This window comes from Chionomys nivalis, chromosome 11 (genome assembly GCF_950005125.1).
Source record: "Chionomys nivalis chromosome 11, mChiNiv1.1, whole genome shotgun sequence".
In the NCBI taxonomy this organism is placed as follows: Eukaryota; Metazoa; Chordata; class Mammalia; order Rodentia; family Cricetidae; genus Chionomys; species Chionomys nivalis.
Window position 1 is genome coordinate 81,210,568 of NC_080096.1, and position 16,085 is coordinate 81,226,652.

Sequence of the window (16,085 nt, forward strand, 5' to 3'; positions counted from 1 at the left end):
TCATTCAATGGTGTGTGTGTGTGTAGTCCTGACTGGGATTAACTAACCCACCAGGGGGCTCATCCCTGGAGAAGACAGATCCTCCCTCTCTCAGAAGCCATTAATTGCCTCTAGCTCTTCTTTTGAGGTGAGATTTTTCCCCCATTCATGCTGGTATACCAGCTGGTGTCCTTGGGCTGGTCTTGTTTAGGCAACCATACTCTGACTGGCTCACAACCACACCTGTGACTCCACTCCCAGGGAATGTGACACCCTCTTATGGACCCCTTGGGCACCCACACTCCATACACTTACCCACACATAGACATATGATAAAAAATAAAAATAATAATAAATCTTTAAAAGATAGTTTTGTTGCTTTTGAGGCAGGAATTAGGTTTCAGTTTTACAGTGGTAAAAATACTAGAATATTAATAATTTTGATACCAGTGAATCTTATTTTACCAGTTCTGAAACCAAAACAAATCATAGACAACAACAGTGAACCCTGAAAACATCTACACCCTAGTGCCCTGAACCCATGAATGTTTAAGTTTATGTTGCCAGGGGAATTAAGGTCCAGGAGGAATTCAGCTGCCACCCGTCTGTTCTTGAGATGCCGATGATCCCAGATGAGCCTGCTGGTAGTGGGATGGGAACCAGGAAGAAGCCATGGAGTGTGGAGGTCTTGGCTTGAAGATGCTTCCTCTATGGGCGGAGCAGTCATCAACAGCCCAGGGCTGCAAGCGGCCTCTAGAAGCTTAGAAAGAGCAAGCTGGGCTCTCCCAACTCTGCAGAATGGAACGTGGCCTTTCTGATGTTTTGCTTTTGGAGTAATGGGGTATGTGTTAGACTTCTGACCTCTAGGCCTGCAAAACTGGGGTCATGGATGTACTACAGTGGCGTAGGGCTTGCCTAGGATACAGGTGGCCCTGGCTTTGATTCCCAGCATCGTTGCATGGGCCATAGGGGCACACACCTGTAATTCCACCAAACCACAGTCATCCTCAGTTACCTAGAGACTCTGAGGCCAGCCTGGGCTACATAAGTTCATGTCTGTCCCCATGGTGAGATGAGAGCACTGACTCCAGCAAGCTGTGCTCTGCACACCAAACATGCATTCTAGTACAGAGTGTGTGAACAGGAAGAAAGTAATAAACATTTAGACATTTTAAATTGAAAGTGTGTGGTGACAAAGCAGTGATGTTTTAAGCACTAAGTTTCTAATGGCTTGTTATAGCAGCTGCAGGTCACTCATACAGAGCGTGCCACACATCCTGCCCCTGTTCTAGCTCAGGCCCTGGCTCCACTCTTTCCTACTCAGCACCGTCCAGTGTTGGCCTCAGTGGTGACAGCTGGGTGATGTGCACTTGGAAGGGCAGGGCCACACCCTTTCTAATACCTAGCACAGAAGCAGTCTGTGCCTGATGTCGCGATGCTACAACCCTAGCACTGGAGGACAGAGAGCAGGGAATCCCAGGCTCACTGTCTAGCCATCTACAGAATGGCGTGCTGCATGCTCAGTGAGACTCCATCTCAAAGAGTAAGGTGAGCACTTGCGGAAGACACTGACATTGACCTCTAGTGTCCATGTGCACGTGCGTGCAGGGACACACATCACTTAAAGAACTCTCTAGGATCGTACAATTCACACTGCTGCATTTCCAAATGTTCCTAACAGTGTGGATGTTCACTTACTACACTATCAGGACAGAGAACTAAAACAGAAGGCTAGCCATGGGCCCTTCTATTGTGTGTGTCTGTGTGTGTGTGTGTGTGTGTGTGTGTGTGTATTATATGTAGGCTTTGCCTGTGGCACCTTCTTGAACATGCACTTTTGTTATTTCTTATGTAAAAGGTAGTGAACTGTAGGTACCCTTAGCACTTGGTCTGTTAATGTGCTACTCAGGAAATCATGTGTCTGTGCACAGTGACCTTTGTTGGTTTGTTTTATAGCTATAGTTTTGCACCATGATTTATTTGGCCATTCTTCTCTGTATGAATATTTAGTTTGTTTTCTTTATTTTTGCAAGTACAAATGCTACTGCAATGAGTGGCCATGTGTTTATGTGTTTTCTTTTGGAAGTATTTTTTATGAGAAATTTCTGGAAAGGAGCTTTTAAGATACTTCATCCTGGATTCCCAGTAGGATATGTGAGAGTCTGCTTGTTTCTCCAGTCTGGCAAGTGCCTGCTCAGTCTTTCTGCAGTGGGATGGGCTATAAATTATATCTTGGTATAGTTTTACTGTTCAGTTTTCTTATTATCAGTGAAGCTGATATGTTTTCATTGCTTAAGGGCCATTTTGTCATTTTTGTGATTTATTTAAATCTTGCTGTTAGTGTTTTGGATCCCCACCATCACCACACACAGACACACACACACACACACGCACACACACAATTTAAGCATTCTTTAGCCTTACCTGTGATATATATTACACACATTTCTGCCTCATGGCTGATTGATACACTGTATACAGAGTGGCCTAAGGAATGGGCATTTATTTTCCCCAGTTTTCAAGATTGATGAGTGCCAGGTTAGTGTGGTTGACTGATTTGGTTCCTGGTGAGTCTGATTTTGTGATTGGCTTATCCCCAGGTCCCCATGTGGCCAAGAAGGGATTCTATTGTCTCTCATCTTCCTAGAAGGACACCCTTGGATTAGAGCCCCACCCTTCTGACCTCCCTAACTGTAGGCTCTGTATTCTTCATGGTTTGAATGTAAACTGTCTAGTCCCACTCCCTGTCCCATTTCTACTGTCTGTTCCGCTAAGTTGTAAGGAGGAGGCTGTCCTGGCTGCACACTACTGCCACCATGGAGCTGCCTGCTGCCATGCCTTCTCCTCTAAGATGGGCTGCACCCCTAGACTCTGTAGTGGTATGGCTTCCATAGACTCAGGCTATGGCCTCTGTTCTTCCCTATTAGATTTCTGACCTCTAGGTCTGCAAAACTGAGGTCATGGAAGTAGTTCAGTGGCGTAGGGCTTGCCTAGGATGCAGGAGGCCCCGGCTGTGATTCCCAGCACCGCTACCTCTGTCGTGGTGGTACACACCTCTAACTCCAGCAGTCCAGGATCAGCCTCAGCTACCATAACTTTTATGTATTCATTTATTTAAATCTAAAGATAAAAACTGCCTGTCCCGGGAGCATGGGCTTGTAATTACAGCTACTCTGGAGGCTGAAGCAATATTTCGTGTTCAGTCTGGCCCACATAGGGAATTCCAGCCAGCCTGGGCAGCTTAGTGAAACTATATTTCCAGAGGTAGGGCGCTTGCCTAGCAGGCATGAGTATCTGGGTTCAATGCTCAGTACTTTAAAAAAAAAAGTAATTAATTAACTGAAAATAATTTCATTTTAAAATAATAAACATTATTATTTATACTTTTAAATATTTCTGACTAATACAATTATTTTTTGTTGTTTTTTGTTTTTCAAGACAAGGTTTCTCTGTGTGGTCCTGGCCATCTTGGAACTCTCTCTCTCTATGTAGACGAGGCAGACCTCTAACTCACAGAGAGCTTCCCTTCCCCAGCTCCCAAGCCCCTCTGATCATCCCATTGTCTGTCTCTATCTTCCTGTTTGTCCACAGTGTCACAGAGTTGGAAGCACACCACACACCGTACAGCCTTTTTAGATTTCAGATCAGCTTCGTCCTTTGCCACATTATTTTCTAACATATTTGTTGAGACACAGCATCATGTATGGCTGTGAGGGTCAGCACAGCAGTTCCGCGTGGGCCTATCACCTGCCATGACCAGCCTGGGGGAATAACACTTCCATCTGCTCAGACGTGCTGGGTGACTCTTCTCTGCTCTTCTTTAGTGGACTAAGGACTGCTCTAAGCAATAATTTCTGTGCCACAACTCTGCAGTAAATGTTGAAGGTCCTTCAAGTATGATTTTATTTTTCCACATGAACTTTCATGTTAACTCCTGATGAACTTGGGCTGCAGTTTTTACCAGGCTGCCTTTGCAACGAGCTGCAAACGGCCAGTGCCCAACCCTCCAGCACAGAGGCTGCCTCTGCCGTTAGAATTCCTGTCTTTGAAGTCGAATGGCTCCAAGTCGGCTTCATATGGTACTGCACACTTCTTGTCTATTCTTAAGGATTTGTCTCTGTTGCTATTACAAATGAAATTTCCTCCTCCTGTTGTATCTTCTGACTGGTCACTATTTGTCTGTGAAGGCTGTGGGCTTGAACTTGAGAACTGAGTGGTCCATTGAGAATTCCAATGTAAGTCTGCATCTGAGTCAGTTGCCTCAGAAGACCGGAAGTCCAGGGGCTGGATACATATCAGCCCCTTACCTCCTACTCCAGATTTTGCCCACCCTTCTTCCTTCCTTCCTTCCTTCCTTCCTTCCTTCCTTCCTTCCTTCCTTCCTTCCTTCCTTCCTTCCTTCCTTCCTTCCTTCCTTCCTTCCTCGCTCCATCCATGTGTGTGAATGCAGGCATACACATACCTGTGTATGTGGAATCCAGAGGATAAATGGAGGTCAGAGAACAATATTTTGGGGAGTCTTCCACTTGGTTTTGAGGCAGGGTCTCTCGTTTCTACCACTTTGGCGTGTACCGGGAATTCTTGCCCCTCCTCCGTCTTCTTTGCACGCCACCACATCCGGCTTTTTGCGTGGGTTCTAGAGCTTGGACTCAAGTTGACAGGCTTGGGTAGTGAGCACTTTTACCCAGTGAGCCGTCTCCCTAGCCCTCCAGTTTCCTCTCTTGTAGAATAAGGTGATTAGCAATAAATCCATTTCTCGGATCCCTGTCTGTGCTTCCAGTAAAAACAAACTTATGATTTGTCTTTCTGCCTCTTTGCCATCTTTGTGACTGAGAATTCAGCTACTCTTCCCTGCTTCACTCTGTGGAGCTGGGCTTCAGGTACCTGTCTCTCACAGGTCCAGGCCTTGTCAAACCCAACATTTCCACTACAGGAAAATGTCCCATGCTTGTCTGCAGGAGCCCAAGGCCTGGGTCTGGCTCTCGTTTCTCAGTTCACTCAACTGCCCATCCCAGGGCTCTGTTGAGCATTTTCTGGGTGGTACCATCCCAACGGGGCAAGGCTTTGAATTCTCCCATCCAGTATGACCAGATGGTGACAGGAACTAGGAGGATGTCGGTGACTCCTGTCTCTGAGGCAGTGCTATTGGAGCAGGCAGGCTCGGTTCGGGTGGAGAGTAGAGGGCAGAGGGCCTGGAACAGAGGAACAGCGTGTAGTCTTGAGCGAGAATTCTGTGTGTTAACCAATAGAGAGCTAGCAAGTAGAGCGCCACTGAAAGACCGTGGTGGGAACTGCGGAGGAAGCCACTGCACGGGCAGGGTTAGGGACAGCTTTACAGGGGGTGAGGTTGGAGCACCCGGGCCTGCCTTAGAGACACTGTAACTGCATTCAGAGTGAAGCTGGTGCCCTGTGGGGAAAACAGACCTCGGTACAGCAGCCAGTGGGTTGGGAGGCCAGGGCTTGGGAGCCGGGGAGCGAGGTGGAAAAGCAGGCTCACAGAAAAACCCTGGGGAAGAGCATTTTATTAAAGTAGTCATTGTTAACAGGTGGTCAAAGAAATGGAGACTCTCTGCTGGGGACTGGCTTTCAATTTCCTTAATTTTAATTAATTTAAAGGTAAATGCTGGGATGAACCAGGAGGAGTAGAAGAAGGGGGAAGCTACTCAAATTATATTGTATGAAAAAAGAATCTATGTTTAATAAAAGTGAGAAAAAATTAAACCGTAAATGCAGAGGTTACCGTTAGAGTGTGTCGTGGTGTTCCTGTCCAGTGTGATGATTAGATGCCCAGGTCATCAGAGCTGCAGTGTTACTGGTCTGATGGTCCATGGGGTAGGAAAGGAATCTCCATCTGGGGTCATCCTGCTCTGCCACCATCCTGCTCTGGGCATTCTTGGACAAGTGCTTTTACCTTTCTCATCTTCACTGCTCTCGTCTAGAAAAGAGGAACCCTTATCTGATATTTGCTTGCCTTGGGTGGTGGGCTTAAGGTCAGAGCTGAACCAAGTGGGCGGCTGGCCCAAGTCTGGCACTCACCAGTTCCATGCGGGCTAGTCTCTGGAAAGTCCCTAGCAATGACTTCAAGGCCCTAGCTCTGACCTTGATCCAGTCTGACTGTGGGTGAGTCCATCCCTCTGTCTGATCTCAGGTTTCTCATGCTGCCCTGAAGCCTTAGATCAGGCCTCCACATGGAGACTACAGATCTGCCAAGGTTGCAAGAAGGGAGAGCAGGTGCCACAGGCTGGAATTGAGCCTGAATGGGCTTTGCCGTACCACCCACTGCCTTCTCGGAAGGTTTTGCTTGGGCAGAATCCAGGTTCATAGAGCCCCTTCTCTCCTGGTCCTTACCCCTACCCCAGCTTCACACCGACCCCAGTCTTTCATTTAAGTACGGGCAAGGTTTGCCGACTTCCGAACTGTTGGGAAAAGCTGATGTTGTCTCATTAAAACTGCATTGTTCACTTGTAGTGAAAGGGGTGGGCGGGGTGGGGGCCATTAAACTTTTATACCTTACATGGAAAACTATTAAAGATTCATAATTGCAATAAAACTCCTTAATAGAATGGGAATGCTAACTGTGGTGACACTGTAATCAGCTGGGCCTCATTTGGGGCCCCATAGTCTGCTGCAGTGAGTCCTTGGAGTTTGGTAGAGCCCCGGAGGGTTCCATGAGACCTTTCAGCCCTGGTAAGGATAAGGGGCTGGAAGCAGGAAGTCCTTGGGTCCTTTCCCTGTCTGTCCCAAGATGACGATCCTGTCTCTCTCTGCTCAGCACAGGGATGGAGTTCTTGGCAAACTTCTTTGCTAACAACCTTTGCTAAAGGATCTCAGAGCCACTGTCGCCCACCCCAGCTTCTCACTTCTCTTTCTTCAAGCCCTGTCACCAGCGTACATAGCGTCCCTACTGGTAGTGAAGCCCAGGAGAGGCAGGCTGGTTTGTTTGTTTCCTTGTGATGATGCCTAGTCAGCCCAGCCCAGCCTGAAACTGGTGATGCTGCTGCCTCAGCGTCCAGGTTGCATGTGTGCTTCACTGGGTCTAGCACGTCTCCATGTCTTTTCTCCTCCTCCGTTTTTGAAATTTTGAGTAAAAAGTTTTATGAGATCATTATCATTTAGAAGGCCTTTGAGAAGGTTATTTACAGTAATGAACATTCTCACAGTCTGAAAAGAATTTGTGTTTCTGCTGATGACTGTTTTTTTATTGGAGGCCCTGTCTACACAGAAGCATAAGAAACCCCCATCTTAGCTTCTGTTAGTTCAAATATGGCAAATCCATAAAGGAGGCTGTGCGTGCGTGCATGCGTGTGTGTGTGTGTGTGCGTGTGTACATGCATGCGTGTGTGTGTGCGTGCATGCGTGTGTGTGTGTGTGTGTGTAGATAGACGAGAAACATTCTTATGAGAGGCCCCTCATAGTGTGTCTTCTCAGCACTCAGTCGAGGGACGTGAAGGCTGGGGGCACAAGGCCACATCTCCAGTCTTGTCACATTTACTTCTGGGTGGAAGCCAAGATGTCTGTAAATTGAGATGACAATGGGAACTTGAGGGTGGGCAGTGTCGCAAGATGGTCAGCTGATGCTGGAAGCGGAAGAGATGGGGACGGTGGGAGGACTCCCAGAGACAGAACGGCCGGGTTTAGTCGGTGAGTGAGTGGTGAGGGTGTCGGTGTAAGTAGGAGTCTTCAGAGACACAACTCACACATACTGAGTCCTGACCATACATAGGCTCTCCTCTATATGTCCATCCTGTGTTTGCTGAGCACCTAATATGTGCTATTTGAAGAATGGGAGACATGGTATGGGCATGCTACTCACTCAGGAGTAACAACCAATATTTTCTGAGTATTCCAGAGGAGGTAACTGGGAAATGAGGTAACTCATATGCATAGTGGGTAAATGGCAGAATCTGGAGTTGGATCCAGACTCTGAGGTCCCCTTCAAAAAACCCTGTTCCCCGTGGTCTGTTACATAGCAGTCAGGGTGGCCCAATCACCAGGGTGTTGTTCCCAATTTGAGGGTGGAGGCTAAGAACCATGGGAATAATTTTCTTAGGTCCCTTGGAGGCTGCCTGAGCCACCCTGCTGCCTCCGAGGGCCTCCCTCGTTCCTGTGTGGGCCCCACATTGTAGAGTGTGAATCCTGCCTCCTGGTGGCCAAGCTCAGAGGAAAGCAATGCCCTGTGTGTGCCTGTGTGTCTCATTTTCTCAGAGCACTAGAACGTGAGCCTGCCACGGGGTGGCCTGGAAGTGATGGTGCAGGTTTCCCTATGCCTTGAAATGAACAGCATTCCCATGGCCCAGCCCCCCTCCTCCATCGCTAGTCCCAAAAAGGGTAGCCATGGTAACCAATAAAATAAAACTGCCTTCCCTCACTTATCCTCCACCATCCACCTGTCAGTACTCACCACATAACATTGCCCCGTGGACCAGGGTTGAGAGCACCCTGCACTGGTTCCATTGTTTCCCATGTCCTTGCTGAGCCTCAGTTTCTCCAAGGAGGCCCAGGGAAGGTTCAGGTGGACATACTATTTTGCCCCTTTCTTTCCACCTTGTTTATATACACATCTCACTCTGGACTGGGAAGAAAGACTCACATCTCAATGCACAGAGCTCATAGCTTTTCTCTGAAAGGGTGAGAATAATCTTCAACTTCTTAATACAAGGTGAAAGCAATGGAAGACGGAACTCCCGCTCTGCTTGCCACTCCCCTGCCGCTTGCACCAGGCTGATGAAGGTAGAGCCGGACACAGTGGGCTTGGTGCTGTTCATTCGTTCATTTTTGGTGTGACTTCGGTGTCTCTGAATTGATCTATTCTGTTTGGAAGCAAACAGATGCAGAGCCATGAAGAGCTTTGTGTTTCTGTCTCTGTTTGCGGAATCTCATGCTCAGCCCGGGAACGGCTAGAACACCCTCTGAGAACACTGAACTTGGGCATATTTGAGAGAGTGGTGCAGCCCACTTGGCGACTGTGCTATTGTTGCTGGACTCGTACAGGAAGACTCTAGTGTAGACACAACCCACCCCGTGGAGCATCCCAAGGGAGACATGCTAGCTTTTCTTGAGAGTGGTTTGTCAACTGAAGAGTCACATGAGCAGTCAGTGTCTGAACCGACAGAGTTTCTGGGCACACTGTTCTACTGCTGTGAGAGACGCCAGCTTTTAGAGAAAGCATTTAGTTGGGGACTGGCTTACAGTTTCAAAGGGCATGATCATCATGACTGGGAGTGTGGCAGCAGGCAGGCTTGGCGTTGGAGCAGTAGCTAAGAGCTTATAAAAGATGCTTAAGTTGCAGGCAGAGAGACTGGGTCTGCTGTGAGCATCTTAAACCTCAAAGGCCACCCCTAGTGATGCACCTCCTTCAACAAAGTCACACCTGCTCCAACAAAGCCACACCTCCTTTTCCTTCCCAAATAATTCCACTATCTGGAGACCAAGCATTCAAACATGAGCCTATGGGGGACATTCTCATTCAAACCAGCACACCTTCCTACAGCGAGAGGGTTAGGAGGGTGCCTTGGACCAGATCAGATGCTGGGGAAGGCATCATGGAGGGGCCAACTGTAACCCCCAAACCCAGTAGTTTTCAGCCTAGCCCTGGAGAAAGAAGCCAAAAGGGAATGAGGGAACCGGGCTCGCAGGTGTCCATCTGGGTGACCTGTGTCCTACTCCAACACCCTGCTGTTCTCCAGCTGGATGACAGGGAAGCCCTGTCACCTCAGCCTCCTCCCACACGGATAGGCTTATTCAGCAGTCCTGAAGGAGCAGGGCTCTGCCAGTCAACCTGAGATTCCAGCACATAGATACCAGGATGTAGTTGAGGCCTGCACTGTGCCGGACGGCTCACAGCCTGTAGAAATGGTAGGGTCTGAGTCCACGTTCTGAGCCACAGTAGCCCATCCGCGGCCTGGGGCCTCTACACCTGCCAGGTCTGTGCAGTAGGCACCGGGCGGCCGTCCCTGTAGGTGTATCACATACGCAGAGTGCCACTGCGAGGGCTTGTGAGGTGGCCCTGGGTGTCGGAGCCATGCATCGTCATTCTGAGGATCTGCCACTTACCAACAAGGTGATCCGTGTTTTATCTGGCTTCCGGTCCAGTCTCACAGGCCTATGGATGGGCTTATTCTTTCCTGGCCATCTCCTGGAGTGAGCCAGACCCAGGCTCTCGGAAATGTGCCTGCACACAGCTGCTCCCCCAGACAAGTACCTTTAATTAAATTGCGGGCTGTAGTAAAGTATGCAGAAAGGAAGATTCAAAGTCGAAGCTGCAGAGGGACACTTAAGAAAACGAAGCACTGGAATATGAGGTACAGCCTTGGCCGGGGCTCCCATGGCAGGCTCCGGAACAGTGTATGAATGACATGCAGGGGGTCACTTCCCCCTCTGTGCACAGGAAGGCTAGTGCATGAGCAGTTCTCCTGTTCTGGGCTCAACTACCAGACTTCAGAGTAGCCAAGAGAGGTGGGCCAAGGCAGACCTGACAGGATTCAAACCATCAAGAGAAAACTGCTGAGCACTTGCTGGCAACATCCTAAGGCCATGTTGCGTCTTGTTCCTCTTTCTTTATTGGGAGCCCAGGGGGCTATCTACATTCTCAGTGCTCAGTCTTCTAACTAGGGAGGCCAGTGGCAAGGGAGTGAGACTCGTCATTGTGGGCGGTACCAAAGTTTGGTGGTATATATTGACAGGCTGGGGTAGCTAGACATTTGAAGGAGGACAATCCTGGGCTCAGGCCCCAGTTCACGTCCACTCGAGGGAAATGGGGCGATGTTATATGGCATGGAAATAGCAGGGACAGGATTTGAACCCGGGTCTGATGGTCTCTGAAGCCCTTAACCACATTTTAGTCTTCTGTATGATGACTATGGCCCACAGGGATGAAATGTTGACTAGGAGACACCCGATGAGCAGGTGGAGACCCAAGAGAGAGGCCACCATGGGTGGAGGAAGGGGAAGAAGCTAGCTGGTGTTTGGGTCAGAGTCAAGGTCTGGCTGTTGCAGGCAGAGCTAAGGAAAGTGGTTTTGGGATAGGCTGGGTTGGAAGCCAAGCCATGTGGTCCTCTAGCAGCAATTGGTTCCAGGAAGAGAAACGAAGGGGCCTTGGGCCAGATTGACCCAGGTTTTCCATGCATTTCCCCTCAAGAGTGCTGTGACCACACACTGAGGGGAACATCCTACTGTCTACCTTTCCTGAGGGGGCTGTGACCACACACTGAGGGGAACATCCTACTGTCTACCTTTACTGAGGGGGCTGTGACCACACACTGAGGGGAACATCCTACTGTCTACCTTTACTGAGGAGAAATAACAACTGTCTCTTCCCCTAGATAAGGCATCAGTGACAAGCCAAAGAAACAATTTCCCCCAGGTCCAGTTTAGTGAACCAGTGAGCTCACTGAAGTTACTTACAGTGGCACAAACGACTCTGGGGCAGCCTCATCTGAAAAATGCACCCCCTCAAGCAGCTGATTCCCCCCACTATTGATAATGAAGGCTCAAAAGGAGGGGAAGAAAACTAGCTGAGACCAGTCAGCGGGTGGGCTGGTGTTTCCCCATCCATGGGCTCGAGGATCTACTGGGAGAGAAGAAGGCCTACTGAGTCCCCACCTTTGGTGTCCAGCGGTCCCCATTGCACTCTGCACTGTCTTCCCCCTGCCTCTTCTGGTTTCGTTTTGGATCTGCTTTAATTGGAAAGCTAGTGGCTTAGTCTCTGTCCTTTTATCTTTTCATTTTAAACTTGCTTCCTTGTCTGTTGTTGTATGCTACAGACTAAACTGGCTGCTTGTCCTAAGACTCCGAGCAGCGTGTGCTCCTCCAGGGGAGTGTTTCTTTTCTGTGCTTTTTTCTCCTTTAGTAAATTAAAGTGTTGCTGACATTGTAAAGTGATAAGAACGTGTGAGCTAGGGGATAGAGAGGCGGCTCGGTGGTTCAGAGGCATTGCTGCCCTGGCAGACAACCCAGGTTCAGGTCTCAGTTCTCAGCTGTTGGCTCACAAGCACTCCGTCTCTGCACCGCGCAGCGACTCACCTCGCCCCGTCTCTAAGCTGGCTGGCTTCTGATGGACTTTGGGGAGGATCACAGTTGACTGCTCTCAGAGCTGTCCCTATAGAAAGTGTCCTTTCCAGTGACAAGAGCAGGGTCGGCATTTCCTTCACATGTGACCCTCGGGCATCCATAGAGCCTCTCTGAACCTCAGTAACCTCATCTCAGCCTGGCGAGCGGAGAGCTGGGACGAGGGCAGCCCATGTGATGGTGTTGGGTCTTGGCAGGTTGGGGACCAGATTCTGGAGGTGAATGGGCGGAGCTTTCTCAGCATCTTGCATGACGAGGCGGTGAAGCTGCTCAAGTCATCCCGGCACCTCATCCTGACGGTGAAGGACGTTGGAAGGCTGCCCCACGCACGTACCACCGTGGACCAGACCAAGTGGATTGCCAGTTCCCGGATTGGGGAAAGCACCACCAGCTCGGCAGGGTCTGGCTCAGGCACAGGGTGCAGGGACCCTTGGGTGACTTCTGAGAATCAGTGTTCCTCTCTCTTCTGCCTGGTGTCCCAACCCTGAGGTCCATTGCACTCGTAGGCATGAGCACGGGCTCTTCCCTTCCCTCTCCTAGCCCCAGTGTCCCCAGGGAAAGATGAAATGCAGGCCTTAAAGCCCCCAGTTTCTGCCAGTAAACAAATCACTTACCTCCCTCTGGGTGCCTAATGTTGCATCTGGATGTAGGCTCTGCCCCCATCCCATACTGCCAGGGATGACCCCAGAAGGTACTTGGGATGAAAGAGGCTCAGAAGCCAGGCATAGTGTCTGGGTGGCTGGGTGCTTACTAGCAATGTACCCATGTCATCCATGGTCCCCAGCATACGTCTCCACCTGGTGGCTGGTGACTCCTCGTCTGACACCCCCAACAGTGTCTTATTTCTCTCCTTCATTTCCTTCCTTTCTTCTGTCTAGTGCTACATTTTTTTTAAAAAAAAAAAATTATTTCCAACATATTTTTAAAATCAGATTTCCTGTTTAAAAACTGGATTTCTGGTTATTTCTTAAAATTACAAACTCTTGCAGCATAAGGCTATGTTTTCTCATGGAAATATGAGCAAGAGCTCCCAGTCCTGTTCCTCACCCTCTCGGGGTGAGATGGTTGACCTGGATCACCTGCCATGGTCTTTCATTCTCCCACACCCGTGATTCTCAACTCCCCGTTGCTCCCATGCCAAGCAGAGAACTCTGGGTCCCATCAGGACAGAAAGTACACCTTGCACGGTGTGGCAATACTGAACGTATTACTAATGGAGAAGGCTAAAAGCCTCCTGTAGATATTGGGGGCCACCTGCCCTTCAGCAGCTCCCAAGTGGTGACCGTGATGCATGGGTGTGTGGTTTCTCACACTTTTGCTCTATTGGGGGTGGGATGAATGTTTTTGAGACAGGTCACATATCCTATGCTGGCTTGGAACTTGCTCTGTAGCTCAGGCTGGCCTTGGTCTTCAGATCCTCCCATGTGGTGAGGTCATAGGCATGTGCCCCCATGCCAGATACTAAGCCTAGCTTTCCTGCTGCAGCTCAGCCTCTCCCTGTGTGATCCATTCCATGTACTAGCATGTACTGAAGGGGCTTGTTTCTCTCCATAGGTTCCCAGGGGAGCTCAGAGAGGAAGGAACAAACAAGGTAAGTCTCTTCATATGTGGGACATCCTTGATGTCTTCTTCCTGTCCCCTCAGTTCCAGACAGAGTATGCCCATGGCCTTACACACTGTAGGGAGTTTCAATCAGGATGCCCAGCTGTCCAGATGCTCGCTGCCTTCCAGTCACTGCTCATTCCTGGGATAAGGGCAGGGAACAGAAACCACCGGGTCCCTGCTCTACAGGCAGGGGTGAGGGGGAGATCTTAACCAGTGGAAGATTCACAAATTTAGACAGACCAAGCATTCAAATAAATATCTAATTAGAAAACAGACTTGGAAGCATCAAGGCAAGGTGGGCATTAGGAAAGAGTAAGAAACGAGTCGGTAAACCTAAATGAGAAGCCGAGCAGAGGGAGAGGTGCGAGCCATGCCAAGGCAAGAGCACGTGCCAGTGGGACGGAATGGGTATGGGTTAGTGGAAGACCAGAAGCAGAGACTGGGTGTGGGTCAGAGCAGAGTGAAGTCAGGCTAACCTGTGCTCACAGGCTTTGGGGCCACGGAAAGAGGGTGGGGAAGTGAGCACTGTGTGCAGAGTCCACTGCAAGAAGTTTGTGTTTCCAAGATCATTTTCATGCTTTTCGCAGGGTGACGGTGTGGGCCAGGGAACCCGAGGAGAGACTGGGTGGTATCAGCTGGTCCGTGGTAAGGACTGTTGGTGTAGTTTAGAATGAGTTAGGGGCAGAGATCTGAACTGCAGTTTAGAAATGCAGGGACTCTTATCACTACAGCTTACTAAGAGAGATACCAAAGCCCACAGGGTCACATGGCGTCTGGAAGGATAGGTACAAGGATACGCAAGAGCCAAATATGAAAGTGCCCAGTGACTGCTTCATAACCAGAGATGGCCACACAGTGCCATCGCCCCGGGATTGGGTACAGAGGTTCCTGTGTGTGTGGAGATAGATCTCCAAATGTAGAAGCCACGACATCCCTCCACAGTGTTGCTACTGGCTCTACCAGGTCCTCTGGCTCCAGAGCAGCCTAGACTTCTCTGCCCTGTGTCCTTCTGTCTTCCAGCCAGGATTTTACAAGGGCCCAGCTGGCTCCCAGGTGACCCTGAGCAGCCTGGGGAATCAGACACGTGCACTTCTGGATGACCAAGCTCGACATCTGCTGACGGAGCCGGAGCGTGCCACCATGATGTACTACCTGGACCAGTACCGTGGCGGTGCCATCTCTGTGGAGGCCCTGGTCATGGCACTGTTTGAATTGCTCAACACACATGCCAAGGTAACCTCTGCCTTATGCCGCCATCCTGTCACCAAGGACTTCAGATCAACTGAGTAGATACAGGGGACCAAGACCTCAGATCCCCTGGGTAGATACGGGGACCAAGGCGGCCCATCCTCCAAACTCACAGACTTCTGGGCGGAGGGGTAGAGACAGAGTGCAGTGGCCATTATCATAGAGTATTCTCACAAGCAGGGTCTCGGGGGATGGTGAGGGGCTAACCAGTTTGAGAAGCCTGCTTAGGTAGAAGTCTGTGGGCCGGAATCTGCTGAAAGGAAGAAGTAACTTAATCTAGTGGGAAGGAATAAACTGAGGCAGCAGAGGAGATACTGCTGGCAGACGCACAGGGTTGAGAGGGCTCTCTGGTTGGGAAGGAAGGCCAGAGTCTCTGTGGCATGAACGTGACACCAAGTTCTGGGGCGCTGTCACCTGTGTATGCTGAGAAGGAAGAGATTATGGGCCTGGTGTTTGAGTGCTCCCCTGAGGACACTGGAGAGTCACGGGAGGTTAAGGAAGGGAGATACTGGTCTCACCTGCTGACGGAGGGGCTGAATAATATCCTTCTGCCATATTCTCCCCTGCAGTTCTCTCTCCTGTCTGAGGTGAGGAGCATCATCTTGCCCCAAGACCTGGACCGCTTTGACCACCTGGTGCTGAGGCGAGAGATAGAGTCCATGAAGGCCCGGCAGCCCCCAGGCCCTGGTGCTGGAGACACGTACTCCATGGTGTCCTACAGTGACACGGGCTCATCCACAGGCAGCCATGGTACCTCCACAACTGTCAGCTCAGCCAGGGTGAGCTGCCCCTGCCCTATCCCTGGTGAGAAAGTCAGGGGTGCAGTTAAGACATTAGCTTTCCTTTGCAGAGCCCTGAGTCCCTCCTCTGTAAGAGCCTGGCTGTTGTGGAGAACCTACTCTCTCCCTGACAAGGGGGCAGTGGACATGTAAGAAAGATGTGTCTATTGGGGCTCTCAGTCTGGGGAGCCCAAGGAAAAGGTTTTTTTAAGGGACAGTTAGGGGCCATCAAGATGCCTCCAAGGGTAAAGGTGCTTGCCACCAAATCAGTTGAGTCCCTGGGACTCCTAAGGCAGAAAGAGAGAACTAGCCCCTGCAAGCTGTCCTCTGAGTCCCACACGTGTACCACCTGCAACTCTAGATCCAGAGGATCTGATGCTCTCTTTTGACTTCTGGAGCTTCCTGCAC

The 16,085-nt window shown here is 50.0% G+C and overlaps 1 protein-coding gene across 5 annotated transcripts in view; it reads left to right on the forward strand.

The window, feature by feature from the left end:
* Whrn (whirlin) overlaps positions 1-16,085 on the forward strand; it is an 87,777-nt gene that overhangs the window by 54,696 nt on the left and 16,996 nt on the right. For 4 of the 5 annotated variants that reach the window (XM_057783953.1, XM_057783955.1, XM_057783956.1 and 1 more), the window contains exons 4-7: positions 12,243-12,445; positions 13,600-13,636; positions 14,671-14,883; positions 15,468-15,677. In XM_057783953.1, the coding sequence (XP_057639936.1) occupies positions 12,243-12,445; positions 13,600-13,636; positions 14,671-14,883; positions 15,468-15,677 (663 nt within the window). Of the gene's footprint in view, positions 1-12,242; positions 12,446-13,599; positions 13,637-14,670; positions 14,884-15,467; positions 15,678-16,085 lie in introns of those variants that run through there. The other variant, XM_057783958.1, reaches the window with a different exon arrangement.